General features: G+C 40.2%; 2 protein-coding genes across 9 annotated transcripts in view; both read left to right on the top strand.

Annotated features, from left to right (window-relative positions):
• The first annotated feature begins 776 nt into the window (after positions 1–776).
• LOC147608724 (serine/threonine-protein kinase-like protein At3g51990) lies at positions 777–3,521 on the top strand. Of its 2 annotated transcripts, none has more exons than XM_086788258.1 (4): positions 777–2,446; positions 2,576–2,655; positions 2,765–2,829; positions 2,929–3,521. In XM_086788258.1, exon 1 carries the CDS (start codon positions 1,036–1,038, stop codon positions 2,347–2,349), a length of 1,314 nt encoding a protein of 437 aa, XP_086644384.1. In that variant the 5' UTR covers positions 777–1,035; the 3' UTR covers positions 2,350–2,446; positions 2,576–2,655; positions 2,765–2,829; positions 2,929–3,521. The 2 variants fall into 2 exon arrangements, with proteins under 2 accessions (XP_086644384.1, XP_086644383.1); XM_086788257.1 differs by having other exon boundaries at positions 2,761–2,829.
• Positions 3,522–19,399: 15,878 nt separating this feature from the next.
• LOC147608722 (kinesin-like protein KIN-7C, mitochondrial) overlaps positions 19,400–25,425 on the top strand; it is a 72,173-nt gene continuing 66,147 nt past the window's right edge. For 6 of the 7 annotated variants that reach the window (XM_086788096.1, XM_086788097.1, XM_086788093.1 and 3 more), the window contains exons 1-2: positions 19,401–20,045; positions 20,472–20,569. In XM_086788096.1, coding sequence (XP_086644222.1) covers positions 19,711–20,045; positions 20,472–20,569 — 433 coding nt within the window. In that variant the 5' untranslated portion in view covers positions 19,401–19,710. Of the gene's footprint in view, positions 20,046–20,471; positions 20,570–25,425 lie in introns of all 7 variants that reach the window. The other variant, XM_086788092.1, reaches the window with a different exon arrangement.

The following is a 25,425-nucleotide window of genomic DNA, read 5'->3' as shown; positions in this document are numbered from 1 at the left end:
AAGATGAGGAAACCTATAAAGTGTATAAAAAATGGTAGGTTGTATAAGTGTAGAAATGCTACCAGTGGGAATGTAAAAGTCCATGATGATGATGATGATGATGCTAACAAAGTTATTAATGATAAGCTCGAAGATGCGATGTTGAGACGATGGAGGTGCGACGATGACGGTCCTATCCACACACCAACACGTGTATGCCGTTGTAATGGAGAAAACCTAAGAATTGAACAAAGATAGTTCGAACTAGACACTCCCTAGGGATGTCTACGAAAAGCTTACAACATGCGAATGAGTCTTGAAACGCGTCCGTCAAAACATGCTTGAAAATCATGCTAACACAATTAATATAACACTATAGGGTATATCTTCTCCACCTAAAAGGATAGCTAAATCCGAGACAATCAACGAGTAGATTGAGGAGGTGACGATGAGGGGGTGATGGCCTAGAGAACTTTCTCTGAAACTAATTGTTGGAGTGGAGACAAAGGTAGCAACACACATACTGATGCAGTAAGAAAGAAGAGATAGAGAGAAGCCTACCACTCAAAGTAGTTTGATAAGAATGAGTGAAGTACAAGTAAAGTGACATGGTAAGGTCACTATACACAATGACTCATAATAAGATTGTGTACATACGCTCAAGGAAGAAAAAAGTGCCTCAACCTATTATTAGCCTTCTACGCCCACACATCACTACCATGTAAAATGGTTACAAGGTCGCTCCCCTGACCACTGAGCTGTGACCCCATCCCCCTTGGGACAGTCTTCTCTTGAGAGGGCCAATAGTAGACATTCACCAATGGATCCTTAAGAAGGTTCAAGGAACAAATACCTGTGTGAATGAACTTTGTTATGCAAGGAGATTTTACCAGTCGGGATCATGCGTCCATTGGACCTCGAAGGCTGGCTTGACACTGCCCTCGTTTTTGACACGGGCAAAAGCGCCGCACGGCGTGCACACACGACATGCAAAATCATACACAGGACCGAGGGTTGTCGAAGCGCGTGGATGAAACGCATTTGTGATACTGCAAGATGGGTTTTTGCGGTTCTGCCACAAAAGGGCCAGAATTTGACTCGCCCTCCTCTCGCAGGAACGATGATGGCGATGATGCTTACAAAAGAGGAAAGCTCCAGAGGATTTCCAGGTTCAAGCTCAACGACATAGGCCTAGCTACATGCGGTTTTGACAGAGAGTTCTCTGTTGGGCATGCCGTTCTCTCTCAGGTCTACAAAGCAAAGCTTCATGACGGGTCTATGGTGATGGTGAAGAGGGCCTGGCCAGGGTACAGGTACTGGGAGGGCCAGCTTGCCTTGGAAAATGAGACACAAATCCTCTCTTTCTGTAAGGGCAAATATCTGCTGAATCTCATTGGTGTCTCTGATGATACACCAGAGAGAATCCTGCTCCTTGAATATGCTAGCCATGGCAATCTTCATGATGCTTTGCATCATGACACCCATGGCCTTATGAGTTGGCCCGCCCGCATCCAAATAGCTCACCACATAGCTGTGGCCATTCGAGGCTTGCACGGTGCAAGTGCTCAAATCATCCACAGGGATGTGAAGTCATCGAATGTGTGGATCAATCACGGCTGGAATGCAAAGCTGGGCGGGTTTGAGTTTGGATTGAGGGCTTGCAAGAGGTTTACTGGTATAGTAGCAGCAAAGTGCCCACCGAGGGCCATGGCAGCAGTAGACCCGGACTACCAAGCTGTAGAGCATCTATGTGCTAAGACTGACATTTTCTGTTTTGGTGTGCTGCTCTTGGAGATCATCAGTGGCAGAAAGGCCATGGATGTGAACCACCATCCTCCATTTGTAGTGGATTGGGCTTTGCCTCTTATCCACAAAGACAAGGCTATCCTACTGTGTGATCCAAAGATAAGACCGCCCTTTCAAAGCCTCAAGGTGGTGCTGGATATGGCGAGAATTGCAGCGCGTTGTGTGAACACTGTTAGCTCCAGAAGACCCACCATGGCAGAGGTCGCTGAAGAGCTCAAGATGCTAAGCTTGAAGGTTCCGTTGGGCGCACAAGCAGGCTCTGAAAGGGAGTTCAAGAGAGCTAACATGGCCACCACACCTGCTGTGCGCCCAAAGGATGTGAAGGGATTGTCAAGCATGGTCAATAAAGATCACCAAGCTTTGGTAAACACCAGTACCAGTTCTCACCATAGCCATGCCAAACCAGCATCCACATCCAGATGTGAGCGTCCCAGCATGCTGTTTGGGTTGATTGCTCCGAAGATTATACCCCCACGGAGCTACTTAGGTGTGTTGGAGGATGCCATTGCCAAGAAGCAAAGGGAACCACTACTGCCTTCACATCTTAGTCATGAATTTACATGAAGCTGATTGGGAAAAGCAAAAGGTGAACATAATACATGAAGAGAAGGGAAGTGGCCTGCTTTCAAGCAACATAAGCCCCGTAAAACCAATTTTGAAGGTATGAGAAAAATTAGCTTTTGTTGTGAAGAGAAAGGGATCAAAAGAAATAAAGATGTAAAGGATCCAGTGTACTCAAATTCTGCCATACAAATATTATGCTCAACTTTTTCAAACTATTCTTGTGCAGGTTCTGATGGACACGCTCGATGCAGTTAAGCTTGTTGTTGTAAGCCAACTGCATAATGTGTAGGCATGCCTTTATTGAAGGTACGAACACTCTCAAACCCAACCTACTCGATTAGTCCAAAGATTAATTTGGCGACGTTGAGTGATGCAGTATTGGGCCAAGTGAACCTAATTGTGGACTTGCAGGCAGGCATCTGGATTTTGTTCAAAAGGCAGAATGGAACTGTCAAGAGAAAGCTTTGTTGCTTCTTCCAGGTAAGAAATTTATGTTGGAATTGGCCTGCTTATTGAACATCGGAGTGGGTGTGAATACACCCAGAAGGAGGTCCACCAGTAACAGTGTTCTGCTTATAGGTGCCTGAAAGCTAGAGACACAGATTCTTGAAGAGAAGATGCAAGATGTTTGAAGGCAAATACCTTGGGACCGACTGTTTGCTGGCCCATAATTAGAAATCATTCATGAGGAAGTTTAATCCAAAGTGCCTCTTGAACCGTCTTGGCTTTTTCTAGCTCTGCATTGGTTAATTTGGGGATCTAGGTGCGGCAACTTGGAAGCCATCTGTTGATTAGATAATGATGTGACAAAGGATGGTGAGTAGATGGTGCTAATGACTCCTATGCTATCCTTGAGACTCATACACCCTATCACTCCCAGTAAGGTTCCTATGCTGTGTAATTTCTAGACATTTACATTGAAACTTGACCTAGTTGGGTGAACTTTTGTCCCAACGGATACATTAGGACATGGATACTTGATCTAGTTGGGTCAACTTTTTTCCCAACAAATAGTGTCTCCATATCGTTGGGGCATGGATGATTGTAAGCACATAAAGATCATGCACAACATAATCCCACACTAAGTAAGATGTGAAGATAAATGTAACATGTTAAACCCAACCCTTTAGTAGAAGTGAAATCAAGAAATGGGAACAAAAAACCAAAAGAAATGTCAAATAGAGTAGCTATTTGAATGCATTTTTCCCTTTGACAGAGCAAGATGAAAACATGTAAGAAAATGAAGTCTCAATAACTTTGATACCATTGAACACATCGTTAATCATGAGATTTATTACACATCATAGCATAAAATTATTACACGTTATCATATGTTGTATAACTTTGATGCTATCAGGGAGACTTATTAACATTATAATGAGACCCACGAAATATCGTTGGGCAAGTGTCAAAAATAAACTTTCTTTTTAACTAGTGAAAATAAGGATGACCTTCAACCCCAACCAGTTTTTATTGAAAAAATGCATAGATTAATCGGTTTTATAAGTAAACTTCAAAAATTTGAACCTTTAAATTCAGGGCTAGGTAAAATTATTGGGGCAAAGTTATAGAATGACAAGGTTACATTCAATGCTGCCATCGAATTTACGTTGGCCGTAACGAAACAAGGCTTTTAGTGACACCTAACGAAATGCAAGTCAGCCCCTCGCATAAACATGCTCCTCTACTCATTTTGTAAAACCACTCGATTAAGGGCTTTTAGTGACACCTAACGAATAATCTAAGGCATCCCCTCGATTAAGGGCGTAGCCTCTTGGGTGTAATAAAGGAAGTGATGGCGCGCAATTTTAGTACCAATTCCTCTCAATAAAGGCAAGAAGAAGATTAAGGGCATATCATTTCTAAAACATGGCACAAAAATAGCATGGATAGCTACTAGAGCGAATTGCCTTGATAATCTTACCTGGAAAGGGAATATTATTCCAATAGAGGGCCACTAGTATGACAGAGAGAAGAATCATACTAAGGGTAGAGCGACTCGCCTGGGGCTCATATCATAATGGCCTAACGTTTGGCTATCCCATCACATCCTCTCAGTCTGACTAGAATAATTCTGATGCAGGAAAGGTAAATGATTTCTCCAGGTGTATTATCTTAATAATTCTCACAAGTAAGTCACATCGAGCGGCTTCTATAGCCTCAAGAAGTTGTCTCGACTCCTCGATTATGAAAGCAATGCATCGACCCTTGTTCATGATTTGCCAAATAAACTACTACTACTCAGGTTTTTATCACTCTAAAAGACACATATCCACTCGGCCACCCACTTTCCAGTGTTTAATTCTTTCTCTACTTTGATCAACTGTACATCCTAGCCCTGTCAAATCCCATGGGTCTGTAGCCTTCCTTGCACCATGATTGTGATCCTTTGACTAGGATGGTATGCACCAATGAGCCCGAACACTCTTCGAACACTATGATGATCGGAGGAGCCCTATAATGTCTCACATCCGCCTCAATACAAATGTCAATAAATCGTAGGAGTTGTTTCTATGGTCATCACCTATCCTAGAAGCATGAACACTCGAGGTACCACCACTAGGAGTCATACTCAATCACCAGACACTACTCTGCCCGTTTCACTTTAGAGTCTCTTCCTGTCTACACACCAATCATTCCAAGAGCGCACCCACATTTGGTCGAGAGGGCTTAAGGCCTCAAACGATTGCCTTCGTGTGATGCACCTCTCGGATAACACTCACACGACAATCCATGAACCTGTGGTACCTTCACAAGCTACACACAAACAAACATATGTAACACATGAATGTAGCATTCCAAACAATAAGCAATATTGCAATGAAAACACATCATAATCTCATTCCGAAGCAGAGTAAACCATCGTAGCTCTCGAGTCGAAACTATGAATAAGCCGAATTCCTCTAGCTGTAACATATCTTGGCAAGGTCTTCTCAAGAATCTTCCCTTCTCATGGATCTTTCCAATTCTTAATAACCAATCTTTGTCTAAGGTTCTCCACGTATAAGGATGGTCATTTCTAAAACTAGAAATGAAGCCTTATCACATATAAAAAATTCCTTAGTAATTCTTGAGGGTCTTAAAGGCTACCTCTCCTTACAAATTTCTTATCAAACTTCTTAAATGATGGGTTTTCTTGAATCTCGCATAATATGCTTTTGGGATACACGCTTTTCTTGATTAGAGGATTCAACTTTTGAGTCAAGGGTTGTCAAAGACTCTCTCTCTAGAAGTCTCCATTTTTCTAAGAGAATCGGGCTCAATCTAATCATTTTTTAGGCCAACTAGATTATCTTGGAATAATCCTAGGATAATAATTTATTCCTATGCTTAATCCTATTTACTCAAGGAGTCATTTCACTTTCTCTTTCTAAATTTCCTCCTTCTCTCTCTAGAATTCTACATAAGAGACTATTCTCTCTCTAGAATTCTTTAATCAATGTTCAAAAATAATTCTAAGTATCCAGCTAAACATCTTTAATTGAACTAGGGCCTCCTTTATTCTCCTAAAGCTATTTTCTCTCTCTAAAACTCTAGCCTTAATTTTCTTTCTCTAAACTTAGGGTTTTCTCTAAAATAAGTCTTATTCAAAAATATAATTTCTCACTTGATTAATATCCTTTTAGCCAAGTTTCCTTTACACACTTATGTCTTAATGTACTTCGTTAAATAAACCCTAAGTAATTTCTAAAAATCAGATCATCTATTCTATCCTACCTAAGGTTCAACCTCATAAATTCTAGGATATCAATTGTTTTCATTATTGAGCTTTATCCTTAGACTAGTTTTTAAACCTAGGGTTAATTTGAATAATTAAACTTAAGGTAACTACTAAGGTCAAGTGATATTTTTCTTTTAAAGGAAAAATCAAAGAATATTCCTCTTGTAAAGTATTAAATTAATCCTTTATTCGAGGTCTATTCCAAGCTTTAGAATTTAACCATTTATTTAAGGTCTATTCCAAGCTTTAGAATTTACATAGTGCTCATTTAATTGAATTAATTAAAACTGGGCATATACCCATATGAAAACCTTTGACGTTGATAAATTCTTGAGGTTCTTACATATTTATTTATGAAAAAAATATTTAATTTAAATTGGACCAATTTAGAACAAGAAAAATGCTTGAAAAAGTTTAATTTTGAATGATAAATATGACATGTAATTTTTGGGCTTGAATTTAACTTGATGTAGATTCAAAATTTGATGAAGGAGACTTGCACAATACCCTAGAAGTCCGCAAATGTTTCTACTTCTCCCTAGGTACTTACAATACTCGAAATGACAAGGTTTTGCTACTTTTGAAGAGGTTTAATGGCTAGAGAGGGGGTTGTATTAGTCTAGGAGAAGTACTTGGCACATAAAGCAATAAAATGGAGTCACAAAAACGAAGAAAAATCTTGTGGATTTCCTTTTTGAGAGAAGGGGATATTTATACTAGAAATTGATTGACTGGGAGCCTCCATATGCTAATATTCCTCTAGAGTTAATCTCATGTCGTACCTACCATCATGTAACTCATGCATACCATAGAAATTGGGGCCAAACTAAACTTTAGACTATTATGCATGCACTTTATCTAAAGTAAGTTCATAGAAAGTGCATGAATTTAGTTTTGCATAAACCATTTAGCATAAACCACCAACAATTAATGTAGGTAGATAAACCACCACCCACCAATCCAATCTACCTTGGTTTTTCCTAAACTATGGTGTTCTAGAACTAGGGAAATTAATGTGTACATACAGAGGTATGATTAGTTTGATTTATCCAAGGGGAACTCTTGCAATTTAATACTTTAATATTCTACTTAATCACTAGCACTTGATTTAACTATTTATTTTCTTTTTTTAATTATTTTTTATTATTTTTCTTTTTGATCTAATTTAATTTATAGGTGTGTGCACTAATGGGCACATGTGTACCCATGGGTCTTCCCTTCATTTTTGTACATTTTTTCTTAAAAATAAATGGCTTTAATTTATTTATTTATAATTTTATAAAATAAAAGGCTTTAATTTATTTATTTATTAAAAATAAAAGGCTTTAATTTATTTATTTATAATTTTTTTAAAATTAATAAATAAATTTATTTTTCATAATCAATTAAAATTTTTTGCCTAGTAAGAGGGACGTTACATTCTCCCACACTTGAAAATCTAAGATGTCCTTATCTCGGGAACTGGGAATAATCTCTTACTATATCTTATTTCTTTTCCTAGGTAACATCTTCAACTAGAAGAACTTCCATTTAATTAGATGCCCTTTTAAGATTATATTCCAGATGGGCTTTTCTTTGACATCCAAAACTGCTTCAGGTTCCAGTTCCACTTGACCTCATTATCAAATATGACTCAGATCTGGTATATACTTCTTCAATAAGCTTACATGAAAAACATTGTGGATCTTTAAGTATGGAGGAAGCAAAAGTTCATAAGCTTGATTTCCAGTTCTCCTTGCAATTACATAGGGTCCACAATATCTGGGTGATAGCTTCTTGTACTCTCCTAAGGAAAGTGAACTTCTATTGGGTCGTACTTGAAGAAAGACCATATCATCTTCTTCAAATTCTTTGGAAGTACGCTTCAAATCGGTATATTGCTTTTGTCTATTCTAAACAAGTTTCCATTTCATCTAACATCTACTTCGACACGTCCACTTTGATCAATGGGGGTTGGACCAATTCAAGGGTGTCACATAATTGTTCTTGTAAAGTGACTTAAATGGACTCATTCCTATGCTCCGATAGTAAAATGCATTATAAGAAAACTCTAGAAAATCAAGATAGTTATGGGTTCTCGTCCACTCAAATGATACCTTCGATTGCCTGGTTTGCTCTCTCGGTCTAGCCATCAATCTCTAGATGATAGGCAATACTGAGATCCAGATTGGTTCCCACAGCCTCGAAGAATACAGTCCAAAAGTGGGATGTGAACTTCACAGACAATCCTTTTGGGTGGGCAATCCATGGAGTTTGAATATCTCCTTTAAAAAAACTTTAGTAACATCAAGTGTTGTCTTCTTTATTGGAATCAGATGAGTGACCTTTATCAATCGATCTACCATAGCTAAGATGGAATCATATCTAGCATTAATTGAAGGTAATCGAGTAATGAAGTCCATGCTTATGCACTCCCACTTCATCTGTGGAATATCTAAGGGATGCAACTTTCTTGAATCTTTATCCTTTTGACTTTTATTTTTTGGAAGACTAAGCATGACTCGAACATGCTATAATACATCTCTCTTAAGTCTGGGCCAAAATAAACTCTTTTTTACTGCCATGAAAGTCTTCACATAGCCGGGGTGCCATGCTATAAGGTTATCATGAGCTTCATTTAAAATCTTTCTCTTCAAATCTCTATCTTGAGGAACACACAACTGATTATTGAAGTATAAGCATCCATCTTCAATATTGAATCCTTGAATCTTATTAAATTCTTGTTAAATTCTTGAGAAGTCTTACTCTATTGCTTAAGTAATATGATAACAGGTGCAAAAAATTATGAAATGCGATCTTCTCGTTGATCTTAGCAAACGCGTAGAGGGTTAGAAATTTATTGCAACCATGAGTAAGGAATCCTACCTCTGCTAAGTGCATATGTGACTACATTCTCCTTGCCTGATCTAGATGTAATCTCAAAATCAAACTCTTGAAGCATCTTCATCCACCTTCTCTAAGTCATGTTAAGATCATTCAAGGTGAAAATCCGCTTTAAATTCTTATGATATGTAACCAAAGTAAACTTCTATCTGAGAAGATAGTGTTGCCAAAGCTTCAAGGCATGCACTACTATAAATAACTCAAGATCATAGACATCGCAGTTCCTTTTCACACGTCTTAGCTTTCGAGTCTTATAAGCTATGGGATGTCGTTTTTGCATTAAGATACCTCCAACAACAAATCCTCTAGTACTGATAATAACTTTGAAGGGCTTCCCAAACTTTGCCAATTTCAGCATGGGATTACCAAGGTAACCTTCTTACCAAAAGCACTTTGGCACATTGGAAAAACCAACTGAAAAATAGAATGACTTATTTGTGTGATAGTAAAGCAAAGGTGATATGGTGGGGTTAAGAGAATTCATATGCATGTTGAAGCCTTCCGTAAGTTGACATCTTGAGCCAATTCATATGCAAGTTAAAGACTTCCATAAGCTTTACTAACACACAAAATTAGCCCCACCATATTACCTTTATAATATGGTGGGGCTCATTTGTGTGGTAATATAGCAAAGGTGATATGGTGGGGTTGATATGTGTGTTAGTAAAGCTAATGGAATGCTATAACCTACATATGAATTAGCTAAAGATGTCATACCAAAATTTTTCTTTTATTGAGGCTTAGATATATTGCAAAATGTATGATATATATGTGTGGTGTTTATCAATGTGGAACCCCAAATGTATGATATATATGTGTGGTGTTTATCAATGTGGAACCGAACATTTGGTACACTAATAATTCTCATCACTTGGAAGGGGCTTTTTTATGGTAACTTGAGAAGCTTGCATGAGAACCTGGCAGCTTCATGCTTTATCTTAATGGCTTTATGATGATTTGACTTCAAATATATTATTTTGTATGAAGGATTCCAAGTTTTCTATGTAAAAATATGTATTGGAAATGAGTGGAGTGTTACATCATAAATACACGTATTTATGGATGAGAAATACAATGGTATGGGAAATAGTGCCAATACATATAATTTATGGATGAGAAATAGTGGCATTATGTCTACATGGCTTGGTAAACTCTATTAAAATAAGATGGCAAGCACATGCCAATCTTGTAGAGGCTTGTGGATTGTGTGTGGAAAGCATATCGTGGGGAGTGTGGAAGTAAGCTTGCACAGGAACATGGAGGAATGTGTGTGGAAAGCATGTGGAAGAGTGTGGAGAGCATGTGGAGGAGTGTGGAAGTATATGCATACAAAAGAATCCTTATAGGAATGTGAAGGACTATGTGGAAAGCATGCGGAATAGTGTGGAGAGCATGTGGAGGAGTGTGGAAATATATTAATAATAGAGAAGAATCCTTAGTGTGGGCTAAAGAGAAGTTTGACACACGTGTACATGAGGGACCTTTGTGTGGGCTCAATGTGGGCCAAGGATAATTTTGACACGTGTATATGAGAGGCCTTTATGTGGGCTCAAAGTGGGCTAAGGAGAATTTTGACACGTGTGTATATGAGGGGCCTTTATGTGGGATAAGGAGAATTTTGATGCATGTGTACATGAGAGGGGCCTTTGTGTGGGCTCAATGTGTTTTTAGTTCTTATCTCCCAAGTTAATTACTTGTTGATTAAATAAATCAAAGAGACACATGTCAAAAGTAGCAAAGAAGGACAAGTAATAGTGACATCTAGGCTTATGTAGTGTCTTAGGTTAAATACTTCTATTATTATCCATTGTAACTTGTGACAACAACATGGTGAGAAAGATTCTTTAAAAGCATCTCTCTTACATACCATTCACCATTCATGTGGTGAACATTTGATCATAGCTTTGCTGAGAGATAGTGATTTAGATAATATTTTATATCAAAGACTTTGAAGATGTTTGTTAACCTCTTTCAAGATGTCCAATCGGAACACCAATCACCAACTGTGTATATCAAGTTCACCATCCATCATGGTATGACTTCTATGAAGCTTTCTCTTAGTATTGTTTAATACAAAGTCATGGGTTATTAATTTTTCCATCTCGACATATTGTTATTATTTTTGAACAACAGAAGTATTTCCATGCATGAGCCCACCACTCATGTTGTTCCTTATACCTATAAAATGTAGTCTTTGGAACACCATGTACTTTGTACCAGGCCTTTTGCACACACATTAGAATCAACAAACTTGAACAAGAGCTTTCCTTCCATATCCACATCAATAGAAGCTTTTAAAAGATTATAAACAATAAAGGCTGCTTGATCACCATATTCTTCTTCCCAATATTATTGGCAGGCATGTATAACCTTTTCGCATTATCTTTTCACGGTTTGCTTTTTGATAGCATTGAGTTTTGATAATAGTCTATGCCTGCAACTTGTTGAATAGACAACATTGAGTATATGTTTGATTTCCTGTCCTTGTGAGAACCGGGTATTTCAGCTTTTAAATGCAGTGCATGATTCTTATGATTTCTTTCACCAAAATCAATTACTTTAGCAACATCATGTACGAAATCATCATTATCATTATGATGCTCTTGCATTGTTAACTTTGTTCCATCCTCAAATTTAAGCTGATCCATATGCCACTTTATACCTTGACCTCATCATGACATTGATCATCTTTTGGTAGAACAAATCCCTCCATTTATTCCAATATGATTATCACCTAATTCCTCAAATCATCCAGTAGCATTATGGAAATGCACTAGCAAGATTGCACCTTCATCAATCTTTGTTTCCATGCTTGATGACCATAAAAGGCCTTCTGAATCTAATCCTTTTTTGTAACTTTTAACCAACCAATCTTTAACATGCATGTGATCACATTCCTCCTACTAGGTGATCATTTTGAATCGAATTCCCATCAAATTTATCTTCAAAATTTAACACTTATGAAAGACAAACCATGTCAGGACATCACTTAAATGTATATGCTAGCAAGATGTTCAAGTGCACACTTGATTTCTTTTAAAAACATTCTAACATAATTGTCAAGAATGACACCGCAGAAGCAAAGGACAACATCGTAGGAGAGAGATGAGAGAGAGAGATAACGAACAGACGTTGACTTTATTAGCAATCAATGAGTGAAATATAATTGTGGGCAAAGGGTCTAATATATACCCAATCAAGGAACCTGCCTGACTCACATAAGAGTGAAAAAGGCTTAAATAAAAAAAAGGACTTGGGCTCTGTTCCCACACATGAGATACATAAATTCTAACACCCCCTATGTAGCTCATAGTGGGCATCAATGATCAAACAAGTCAATGAAGATGCAACCATGGACACCCCAGTATGGCCCTTACAGGAGGGTAAACCTCGAGAAATGCACCACTCTACCTGTCTCCACAAGAAAATGCCATCTTAAGCTTCAGCTACCACATAGAACAATGAACTGTAGACACCTCCACGACCATGATTCCCCATTCATTGAACTGTGAACACATCACATCCAAAAAATCTCCAAATATTGAACTGGGAACACATCCCGTCCAAAATCTTCTACTAACAATGAACTCAAAATACATCCCATTCATAGTCTACTAAACGATGAACTACGAACAAATCACGTCCATAATGTTGTCAAGCTGTTCCATGCCAGATGCATTTACCTTGAACTCCGACACATGGATCCAATGCACCTGTCAGAAGCTTTGGGTAGCCCCCCTCTCTTGCTCACGTGCCTCTCTCAGGGTGAAGCATGTGACGAGACTCCGTATAATTATGTTTGCAATTAACACCTCCCGATCTCCCTCTGCTCCGCTAGCATGATGGGAACCCGAAGTGTCGTCGCACAAGTATCACGGGAAACTTGATCCATATGGTCCGTCAAATGTCCACTACACAAAACTCATCCATACCTCCAAGGACGAGCAATTGAAAACCTGGTAAGTTGTCCTCCGTGAACCGCAACCTAGAAGTGTATCATAATCTTGATCCTCGAGAATGATCCTCTGGACAATGAAGCCTTGTCCACTGGATCAACCAATCATGCCAACTGATTACCCTTTTCCAAAAACTCCTAACCTTGCCGAAAGTCATCATCTCAAAGTCCCCAAAGATCTTTGAAAAAATGTTCGAACGAACTCGAATTTCGACGTACGCAGGAACACATTCCAATAAACCCGCAGGAACACATTCCAATAAACCCATAGGAAACAAAGCTTTTAAAAACTTCAGTTTCAAGAAATTTACGGTACCAATAACTGAGATCCTTGCCATGCCTAGATACGATCACTTGGAGGGAAAGAGGGCAAGACTGGAGTTGAGAAGATTGGGCATGGGAATGGGAGTTAGAAAGGTTTTAATTAAGGCTTTAAACCTTTAAAATCTTGAAGAAGAATAACGCAAGTCTACAAAAGAAAATGCAACTCGTTTTTCTCTCTTTGTTGCACACACTCGTGTGATCACCATCACCAACTCGCATGCCTGCACAACACCATGGTCATCACCATGAAGAGCAGCACCATCACAACAAGCATCACTACGAGCACCAGTACAGACAACAACGCATAAGGGTGGCAAGAGTTGGAAACACAACAACACACAGAAGGTGCACCACAGCTCGCACAACAGAACCTTCAATTCGCAGGCAGCACTCTTGTCTTCTCCTTTGCCACACCGAGATCAGAGAGCCTCGAGCTTTGATACCATGTCAAGAATGACACCGCGGAAGCAAAGGACAATAACGTATGAGAGAGACGAGAAAGAGAGAGAGATAACGAACAAGCGTTAACTTTATTAGCAATCAATGAGTGAAATACAATGGTGGGCAAAGGGTTTAATATATACCCAATAGAGGAATCTGCCCGACTCACATAAGAGTGAAAAAGGCTTTAATAAAAAAAAGACTTGGGCTCTGTTCCCACACATGAGATACATAAATTCTAACAATAACTGCATGAGCATAGCTCCATGGCACAACTACATCGAAACTATACAAAAAATCCTTGGCACAATTCCATTGAAAACTATACAAAAAATCTTAGCACAATACCATTGAAAACTATACACCACACCCCCTACTAGCATAACTCCTTGGCACAATTCCATTGAAACTAAACAAAGAATGCTCTTGAAATCCACCTCACAACCATTGGCAAGTAAGCTCACTTTAGTCCCCATCTTCAAAACATCCAAGTCCTCTCTCTCTCTCTCTCTCTCTCTCTCTCTCTCTCTCTCACACACACACACACACACACACACACACACACACACTACATAACAATCTTTGATTTGAGCCTTTAGCACTGAGATGCCATTGGGGTGTCCTGAAATCAAACATTGTTTGATTTTATCCCTCAAGAATTGGATGCGATCGGGGTGTCCTCAAATCAAACATTATTTTATTTGAGCCCTCGAGCATCCATTGGATTATCCTTGAATTTCCCTTGGGGTATCCTCAAATTAACATTGCTTGATTTGAGACATCAAGCATTAGAATACAATTGGGGTGTCCTCAAATTAAACAAATCAACATACAATCTTTGATTTGAGACCTCAAGTACTAGAATGCCGTTGGGGTGTCCTCAAATTGAACAAATTGAACAATGTTTGATTTTAGTCCTCAAGCATTGGGATGCCATTGGAGGTTCCTCATTTGAATGATGTTCGACTTGATCTCTTAATTATTGGGATATTACTGAGGGTATCCTAAAATCAAACATTGTTTGATTTTAGCCCTCAAGCGCATGGATGCCAATGGAGTGCCCTAAATTTAGACATATTGTTCAATTTGAGCCCTCATGCACTAGGATACCATTAGGGTGTCCTCAAAGTAAATAGTGGTCGATTTGAGCTCTAAAGTGCATTGGGATTCCATTTGGGTCTCAAATCATTATTCTCTTTAAGTCCTTAAACACTAGGATGTTATAAGTGTGTCCTTAGACCAAATAATGTTTGATTTGAGCCCTCAAGTGTTTCATTTGGGTGTCCTCAAATCATTGTTCTCTTTGTGCCCCCTCAAGTACTAGGATGGCATTGGGGTGTCTTTAGACCAAAGAGTGTCCTTAGATATCGAACAATATCCTTAGATAAAATAGTGTTTGATTTGATCCTCCAAGCAGTTGGATGCCATTGGGGTCTCTTGAAATCAACATTATTTAATTTGAGCCATCAAGCATTAGGATACCATTCGAGGGGTCCCTTTCCATTAGCATCAATACCTCCCACTTCATCGTAGGTGCCCTGATTAGATATGGTGTGTAGGGAAGGCTTTGTGGAGTTGTAATATAGGCCTCGCAGAATAATCTTGTTGTGGGGTTAAAAGGTGTCCCCTGCATCAACGCATAGGATTGGGTTCCCAACTTTGATAATATCTTCATATCTTGTAACTTAGATCTTCTCTAAGACATCTTGATTAGTTTAGTCTACATGCAAGGTAGTAGATTATGGCGTTACCTTATGTCTTTAGGTTCAAGTACACTTGTTGCATCATGCAAGATTCTACCTAGGAAATTCTCTCTCTCTCTCTCTCTCTCTCTCTCTCTCTCTCTATGTCAGCTCTTATACAGCTCAAAACCATATTGGATGTTCTCACTTTTTTTACACACTAATAATTAAAGTAGCAAAGAAATTATTGTGATAATGATGGTTTGGTATCTAAGGTCACCTGGCTTATAACAACAATATAAAAGGCATTGTGTACACGAATAAAGTTCAAGGTGAAGAAATTGAGTGTAGGAATAAAGGTGAATTCAGGTAAAGAACCGTTCTCAAGGTCAAGGTGAAGAGATTGTGTGAAGTATTAAAGGAAAAATTAGGGGCCACAATTAACTTGGTGCTGGTGACTCCTCGGGGGAGAGAGTGTTGGTGGGAAAGTCAAAGTGGAGAGAGTGTTAGTGGGAGAGTCAAAGTTGGGGAGAGAGTGTTAGTATGAAAGTTAAAGTTGACTTAGTGCTGGGGTGACTCCTTAGGGGAGAGATTGTTAGTGGGAAAGTCAAAGTGGAGAGAAGAAGAAGCTACATTAGTAGGTGGCTCAGTGTTGGTTGTGTCAGAGGCGGGCTCATGAGAGGGGAGAAGTTTAGAGGTGAGAGGCCTATAAAGGGGATGTATATAGTTGTATGTATTCTCTCCCTCTTAATCATCAAATGTTAAGGATGGAGGTGGCTTGGTGCTATTAATGAACATATCAAGATCTAATTCATCTTCTTGTGTTATGATATCAAAGTCATAGTGGGGTATTCTATATGTTCAATAGCAAAGTCATAAACAATGAATACCAATATCTATTCTAGATGCTTATAGATTTTTTGATAGAGTTTTGGTATTCCTTAGGAGTGATAGAGAGTTTTGGTATTTCTTAGGAGTGATAGAGAGTTTTGGTATTCCTTAGTAGTGATAGAGAGCACTCTCATGTAATATTAAATACGTATGGGTGTCATAGGCTTCTGAGTTTGAAACCAAGTAAAGGAGTTAGTGAGGGTCTCAAAATCGAGGGGGGGGGGAGATATCAAGCTCAACTAGCATTGAAAACATTGATGAACTGCCTGTGTGACATCTTTTACATTTAGGCCACTGGCATGGTTGGTGATTTTATGGGTAATATGCTACTAGTGGGATGATAGGTTGTGTGAAAGCTACTTTGGAGCACTAGAGTTATGACATAGTTATAACGCCAGCTCATGTAGTCGGGTTCAAATTGTGGACCGAACTTAAAATGTTATAGTAGGAGATTACTTTTCCTTATAGTATGTACTCTTATCTCTTTATGTCAATAGTCATAGTAGAGAAGAGAAAAAGATAGAAGAAAATTCAGCCATCCATCTCTCTCTTGTATCTTGCTCTCTCTTGTTGTGTGTGTGTGTGTGTGTGTATTTACTTGCAAGGTACTCAAACTCTCCCTCTCCCCCGTATTATCTTAATGGTATCAGAGCTTAGGATCATGTGAGAGCTAAGGAGGTAAGCAAGAGGCAATTACGAGGCAAGCAAGGAAGCAGACATAGGTAAGGGTTTTTCCATATCTTTCCCTCTTTGATTTTGGAGCAACACCTTTGGTAGTTCTGAGAGCTGCAGGTAGACAAAGAAGTCATTATCTTAGATTAAAGTATCCTCCTAGGTGAAGAAAGAAGACCATATTATGTGCGGTTAACTAATAAAGCATCCTTCTAGGTGAAGGAAGTAGACCATACTGTGTGCAGTTAATTATGTTAACTACATGCTCACTCAAATTTTAAAGTATCCTCCTAGGTGAAGAAAGAAGACCATATTATGTGCGGTTAACTAATAAAGCATCCTCCTAGGTGAAGGAAGTAGACCATACTGTGTGCAGTTAATTATGTTAACTACATGCTCACTCAAATTTTATGCATTTAGATGCGATTCGGGTGTGTTTCTGGCCCCATTTTGGCTCTATAAGTTTTCTACAAGCACTCTATGAAGTGTCAATTTTGAATGTATATGCATAATTTCTAGTTCTATGCAAAGTTATAGTAGAAATTTAGTTGTACAACAGTCTATGTAGAGAATTTAAGCATTACAAGAGTTGGCGAATATATGTGCTGTGCAAAGAATTTAAGTCTTACAAGTGTTGGCGATGTATGTGTACTTGACTAGTTTCACAAACACTGGCATCATAAGAGGTTTACAATACCATAGTGTTGGAGATTGCAAGTTTACTACAAGTGTAGAAGTTTTTTGTAAACACTATTTAATAAGTTGCTACAAGTAATCATGTTAACACTCTATCTTAGATTGTGAGCGAGAAGTTAGATAAGAATAACTTTCAAGCATGGAGGTTCAGAATGACCAATTTCCTTATGAGAAAAAGATATTGGGAGTTCATCAAATCACAGGTGATGAAAAGAAGCCGGAGATAGCTAAAGAAAATTCGACCTGCCCCTTAGCAAGTGTGGGCATATAAAGAAAGCATGGCATGAAAGAACCAAAAAGGTGATGTATTGGTTGTATGTATCAGTGTGATAGATTCTATGATTGTGCATATATAAGATGCACAAATGCTTAAAGATGATTGGGACACCTTGATGAAGATGTACAACATAAATACTCAAGCTCAAAAGATGCAGCTAAAGTAGGAGATACATCATGTGACCAAAGAGAAACTGAGTATAAATGATTACTTAGTGAAAAGTGAAAAGGGATTGTAGATGCCATTGCTTCTATTAGATCACTAGTAGATGATGATGATATGGTTTTGGTGAGACCTTGAATGATCTTGGCAAGGAATAAAATCAATTTTAGACCTCCATTGGAAGATCTGAAGCCTCTTGTAGATTAGAAAAGGCTTGTTAACCACTTGTTCAACTTTGGAATGCTTACCATTAGGAGCTCATTTTGCTAGACTTGAGTTTTTGTGTGGAGCCCATCTACATAAATATGTATGATCACATTGGTCAATTAGGGTGGACAAGATTCAAATAGTCTTTAAGCATTAGTATTCTTTGTCTGAATGTAAATGGGCAATCGATACCAGGGTCTTGTTGTTGTAAGTTAGATAGACTTCTCTCACACAAACACAGTTCTACCCCATTATCTTAAATCCACATCCTCTGTGTATGTGTAAATCCTAGCTACAAAGACACACACATTAACCCTCTTTTGTCTTGTACAACATCCACTTCTCTATCATGTTATATTTGTTACATGTACATTTTGTATGGGTATCAACCATAAATAGTGGATTAATTGGACAAGACCTCAAGCATGGGTGCTTTAAACACTATGGTTCATAAAAAACAATGAGAAATTGAGAGATTTAAGGCTCTTTACTCCATGGGTCGTTCTTTTCTACATCATTTGGATGGGAAACTCCCTTGGATATGGGGTAGATACGTCCACCATACATAGGCTATTAGAGTTGAGCAAATTCCAAGATCAATCATTGATTATCATCTAATTAAGTTCTAAGTTATGGAAAACCATTAAGTATGGGAGCAAGCAAATACATGGAAAAAACTCCAACGATGGGCTATAGAAGTGGATAATTATTCTCGATTGCTCATAAGTCATCTCTCTAATTAATGATGGAAGCTCAAATTGGAAAAACTAACCTCCAAGCCCAAAGGCAAGCATTTCGTAGCAGATATGGAGAGCTCTTTGAATGTGAGAAGACGGCATTGAGTCCCAATTAATGCACACAATTAATTAAAGGGAAGACAGAGAGGGGGCTTTGAATTGTAGGTGAACCGAAGGGCCATATATTAGATTCATGTACACTGCAAGCCGGCGCCTTCACGTGAAGCCCCCCTTAGGTATTAAGCACCTCGTTGGTTGTAAGTTTGACTAGAAGTGTATAAAATGTTATCAAAGATTCAAATGTGGTGGAAAATGAAGTTAGGTATGGTGGTGTCTCACACGGGAGGCCCACACAAAACATTGAAGCGAAGTAAATTTTCAAGGTGAAACGCCTTAAATCTTCCTCCACTCCCGCCTTCTCGCCTCAGCCAAGCCATGCAGAAAGCTAAACAGCAGCTTCTCCTCTCTCTCTCTCACAGCTTCTCTGCGCATGCAACCCTAATTTCGGGAAACTAATCCTGATGCCTCATTGACCATCGGCAAAGACTGCTCTGATGCTGCCCTCACCATAGCTTAGCTTCCATCAACATTTTTCTTCGCTCTGCAGATCGGGGCCATCGACATCGCTGCATCTCCTCTTCTTCTTCTGCACATGCATCGCCTACTTCACCTGCATTTTTGCCAATTTTGGTCTTCTCCTACTGCGAAAATCCATGTCGTCAAAGTCGAGAACGAACTCGCCATTTCGGTTCCGCAAGCAATCTTCTCCGAACAGCCATGGCAATGGCAAGCTTGCAGGCCAGCTTCCAGCTTCCGTGGCGTCCTTCGAATCCAGCTCCCTGTCCAGGATCCCATCTCTATCAGGGCGTTCCTCTACGCCGGGCAAGGGAAGGCCCCTCCCATCGCCTATACCTCAGAAGCTTCAACTGAGCTCCGACCCTTCCGTCGACTCCAGAAGCCCTTACACTCCCACTTCAGAGCGATCAGACAGCCTTAGCACCAGGTCCAAGGAGAACGTCACCGTTACTGTTCGATTCAGGCCTCTTAGGTAAGCTCATTTCTCCATCAGATTTTCCGTTTTGTAAACTTGATTAAGATTAAACACGCCCTACATTGCTTTGGGATGCATGGCATGATTGACATGCGCTACATTACCTTTGGATGTTATGGCATGATTGACATATGGCTACATTGCCTTTAGATCTTCGTTCACTGCTTTTTTGAAGTGTCAGCTTGTTGAATTCATGACATTCTTCTGTCACTTTGAGATGGCATTATATTCAAACTTGCTAAGGCTGGTTACACCACATTCTTCACCTATGCGACAGCGACGGTAGGGAGTTAGACGAGCAAGGTTGCATGTCTATCTCTGACACAGGTGGCCTGGATGGGTCCTCACTGTAATCAGTCTCACATGCTCTGTTATTTTGATTGGACTTTATTCACGCTCTTTATTCGTCCTCGTGTGATGCAGTACAAGAGAGATCCAGAAAGGAGATGAACTAGCCTGGTATGCAGATGGTGATACTACGGTGCGCAGTGAATTCAATGCAGCTACTGCTTATGCCTTCGGTCCGTGATCTTCTACTTGTTCCTTTTTTTTTCGGGCCCAAGGGGGGGGGTGGGTGGGTTCAAACATAAGCTTCTCAATTTGGCTGTCAATCTTATATTATAATCTATGCTGGTATGGAGATGGATGCTTCATGGGGACCACTCAGTTTCTCATGACGATGGAGTACCATTTAATGAAAGCAGCTACAGGGCCTTATGTGCATGTATACTGTCTGCACCCTCAATGTTGCTCCAAAAGAGTTCGTTGCTCTATTTTTTCTCACCCCTAGGGAGGAGAACAACTTTGCGAATTACTCCTTTCTCATGCTACATCATCTAAGCAAGGTGTAAAACAATTTCCAAGTCCTTTGTGGAAATCCACCTTACTTAATAGGCATCGTAAAAAACATGGTCGCCCGAGCATCACTGTCCCTTTAGTATGATGTTTTGTTTTCATAAAAAGAACCGAGAGTTTTATAGACTGTCCCAAAATGGGCTTCTAGTACTGACATACTCCAAGAGAGTTATCATGTCAGTGCAGTAGCAGCATCTGAGGAGGATAAATTGAAAAATTAATTAGGGGTTTGGATAGTGTAACATGCGGAAGCTGTAATACACTTGGCTAGGTGTGAACGTTCTTGGATACTGTCTTGTGAAATAGATAGCACATCAACACTCAAGCAATGGATGCTGAATCAAAGTAAATAACAATGTTGAAAGTAGGACTGCACAATGACACCACTGAACGGGCCGATGTCCCCCTCAATACTCAGTATATTATTGGAGTATTTTAATTTGTGCAAAGTTTTAAGGGCTTGCTTGCTAGATAATTCAATGCAATGCAAGCATGAAGACAAGTTACCCAAACAAAAGGATGTTGGAGTAGACTGTCAATGCCGGACTCGTCGAATGAGTCAAAGTAGCCTTGCCACCAATCTCATACACCTGGAGGGGAGTGCACGCGAAAACTGTTGTTCTTGGACCATGCACGGAGGTACACAATAGGTGTAGCCGGTACACAGCAGGTACATTAGGTGCATAGCAGGTACAATAGGTTCACAATAGGTACAATAGATGCACAATAGGTACAACACACGACATGTACAACAACCAAGGGAAATCCTATGAGGGTGAAGGGTCCATTGTTTATAGGACACATGGCACCCCCTTTAATGAAGGTGGGCACCTCTATAAGGTGTTTCCTCGTTAAAGAGTGCCACAAATGGGTTTTAATGGGATAAAAGGGTGGCCAAGCTGGCCATACCTTGGTCCTTGGGTCCCGAGCATCGGCCAATGGAATGTGCCCTACTTAAAAGAATGTGAATTGCCAAGGTTATAAAGTCTTAGAGAAATAAACAAAGGTTTAAATGAATACTTACCACGTGTTCACATGCCATAAACCATGTCAGAATACGGGCATTCAGATGGTTCACGGTGGCCGTCCCTTGCCCGTGAACTCGACACGTCATAGCAAGCAGGCACGCGAAAACTAGGCACGTGAAAACAATTTCAAGCAAGTAGAGAACTATTTTGTACCCAGGGTGATGTACCTCATGGATATGATGTAACCTTTTGGTCTCATAGGTCATTTTGGCCTTTTGAAGACGTTAATACAACTTTCTTTCTTTCTCTCTCTCTCTCTCTCTCTCTCTCTCATCACCGCTACATTGTGCAATCGTCGAGAACCAAGGTGTTGAATATTCCTTATCAAAGTATGTAAGCTTCTGTCACCATTTGGCCACCCAAGTGGTCTTCCCCTATTTCATGCCAAGGTATGGGAGGCCAAGGAGCTTTATGTCACCCATTCTGAGGCCAAAACACGCGTCTCCTATAGAAGGCCAGGCCTCGTGTCACCCGTAGTGTAGCCAGGATGTGGAACCCAATGTCAAGGATCCCAGTTTAGGCTTCCCACTGAACCAGTTCTGTGCTTGAGAAGACTTGCTATTTACAGGTTCCAGACACGGGAGATATATCCATTGCATAATGCATATCCACGCAAATAAAGAGAGAGAACAAAAATCTAGAACTATAAAATCTGATCTAGGTACATGAGCAGAGAGCTTTCATATCACCCTAATACATCCCTCATGGGCTGTTGTGACATGGTGCTCAAGTTGGTAAAATTGAGCCGGCGTGAGAAGGTCGTGTGATGATGGCCCGATCCTCCGGGAGAGAGAGAGAGAGAGAGAGAGAGAGAGAGAGAGAGAGAGAGAGAGTTATATTAACGTCTACAAAAGGCCAAAATGACCTATGAAACCAAAAGATTACATCATGTCCATGGAATACATCATCATGGACACTAAAAATAAATGAAAGGAACAAGAGCGTCGAGCTCTCTCATCACCTTAAAATATCTTTCATAGGGTGCTGCATCATGGTACCCAATGTAGTAAAGCTAAGCCGTGGGAGAAAGTCTTGTGGTGGTGGGAAATGATGGCTTTGATCCTCCTGTGGTGACGTGAGTGTGGGCGGGGGCGTCGGGCTCTACATAGCTTGATGGCTTTGTTTAGTGTCACTCCTCTTGGTCGAGCTCTTGCATTAACCTGGAGGTCGAGTGTAGTGGGCGGATTTGCTTTGGAGCTCTAGTCTGGAAGGAGTCATTGAGAGCTCTTTGAGTTGGTCCTCGGGTGGCACGATTGGTCTAGGCCGCAATAAGGACTCCCTGTGTCTGCGGAGTTCCAAAAGGAAGAGCCCCAAGCATCTCTGGTTTGGGAAATCCATTGATCTTGGAAAGTGGTCCAAATCCTCCCCTTGGTGTCAATATATACGGAGCATCGGCATATATAGTGGGCCTTTGTCTTAGCCTCTGTATGACAAAGCTTGTCCTCCGGTGTAGTTGCCCCTTGCCCATATTTGGCGGTCTCCGCTCTCAATTGATGGGATGAGGTGCGGATTTGTCCAATCACACATTGCACCCCAAATGATAGCTGTGTGTCCATGTAACATGGGCGTATGATGAAACCGTCCTTTGTCAAGTGAAGAAGATGATTTCTGTAGAATGCCATCTTCGACCCTAGGGGCTGAGCAAGTGAACACTAGGTCCTCTGAGTAGCTAGTCTCACAATGTCCTTCTCGATGACCCTATTTAGCTTTGTGTGGCTGAGAGCAGAGGGGGCCTCTATGTTGTCTTGAAATGGGGGGAGTGCCCCCATCTGCATGCCATGTATGCCGAACCAAGTGCTCACCTGTGCATACCAGCACTACATGTCTCCGTCGAGTGCAAATTGTCTCGAGGACTCTACGGCGAGCCGAGGGTATCTATCTGGTGGGAGCTCCCATAATCTGTGCCAGTACATCACTATTTGAAATAGAGCCTTTGTCACGATCAGTGCAACCCCCATCTACTCACACAACCTCATGTGGCATTGAAGGCTTACTCCTAATCATGTGCGAGATCATCATCACTAGGGGCCTCTCCATCGGCATATATCTCTTTTGTCTGAGCTGGTTCCTCCCTCCGTCCCCTCTTGTGGTACAAACAAGGTCCTCTTCAGCATTCAGCTAGCATATGGGCAGTCCTACAGCTATTGTGACATGTGAGGTCTTCGACCGTAGTAAACACAACCTTAGTCTAACTGAACTGCACTTAATGATTGTTTAAGAGATAGACAAATATGTGTCAATGCAATGCAATGCAGCTATATTAGATGACGAATGCGGTTACAATGAGATCTGAATAGATCTATGATGCTGAATATGCTGCCTATATGCTGAATATACTGATATGCTGAATGAACTGCTGTCCCACTGTCTTTCCCTTGTTTCCCGGGAAGGAAACGCTGAAGGGATGGCTTTGGGACTGAAGCAATGCTGATGGGATGCTGAAAACGCAGATGCTCTCCTGTTACCTGGGAAGGAAACGCTGAGGAGACAGATGCGTTGGCTGAACTGGATGCGTTGCTGGACTGAATGCTGATGATGATGGATGCGCTGCTGTTCTCAGCCCTCCTGGAGTAGAAACGCTGAGGGACACTTTGCTGAATGCTCAACTGGATGCGATGCTGGACTGTATGCGGTGAAGGGCTGAAACGCTGATGTCAGATGCCCCTTCATCCACTCAAACACTGAAGAGATCCAGATATCCATGCTGAAATGATGCGTTTCTTTATATATGGGGAATTGGTGCTGGTCGGACAGCTTGGCTGCAGCAGTCGGCCAGCTCTGAATATGCTCACGACTGCCATTTAAATGCCATAAATGCTTTAAAGGCTGGTCGGCTGACTTGAATGCTGTCGGCTGCCTCCACAAGCCCCAATGCTTTTGTCTAGATGGTTAATATGATGCTACAATGCTGAATCCAACCCATACCATGTGGTACATGTTGAAAACATTCATTTAAATGTCCATAAAATGCCTGATAAATCCTGATTAAATGCCTGATGATGCCATGCCACTTGTACACTTGATGGGTGTGCACGTGACAGCTATCTAGACTTGCATCAGTGGCCCGAAGAGTCTTCACCAGAGCCTTGGATTTGGTGGATACTCAGTTGACGAACGGTCTTCCTTGTCCTTGCATTGGACATTCATATCGCTTGTTTGCTCAAGCATTGTCAACATTCTCCAAAGAATAATATAAACAAATACTCTTGCTTGTAGGGGGGCCGCTTCAATGGGTATTTGGGACCCAATAAGGTGTTATCTACTTCATTCTCATTCTCTTCTCTCTAATCTCTGAATTGGATATTAAAGAATCTCACCGCATAAAGGTATAAAGAAGGCTTGGTTGTGCGCTATCACAATCAACCTCAGTGCATGTAACGCTCTTCTCCAAGAGTCCAAGTAATAATCTTTTATCTTATTAGTGTTTGAAATTGGTATTTGTGTATACTAAACATTGAATCATTTTGTTGTTTTCATAAAGTAAAGTCAAAAAA

This window comes from Cibotium barometz, chromosome 52, assembly GCF_041138505.1.
Source record: "Cibotium barometz isolate CiBa-2024 chromosome 52, ASM4113850v1, whole genome shotgun sequence".
NCBI lineage: Eukaryota > Viridiplantae > Streptophyta > Polypodiopsida > Cyatheales > Cibotiaceae > Cibotium > Cibotium barometz.
The sequence above is the reverse complement of the archived record's forward strand: the minus strand, read 5'-3'. Positions and strand labels throughout refer to the sequence as shown.

Coding starts and splice junctions, on each gene's coding strand:
- LOC147608724 (XM_086788258.1), top strand. CDS start 1,036: ATGGGTTTTTGCGGTTCTGCCACAAAAGGGCCAGAATTTGACTCGCCC.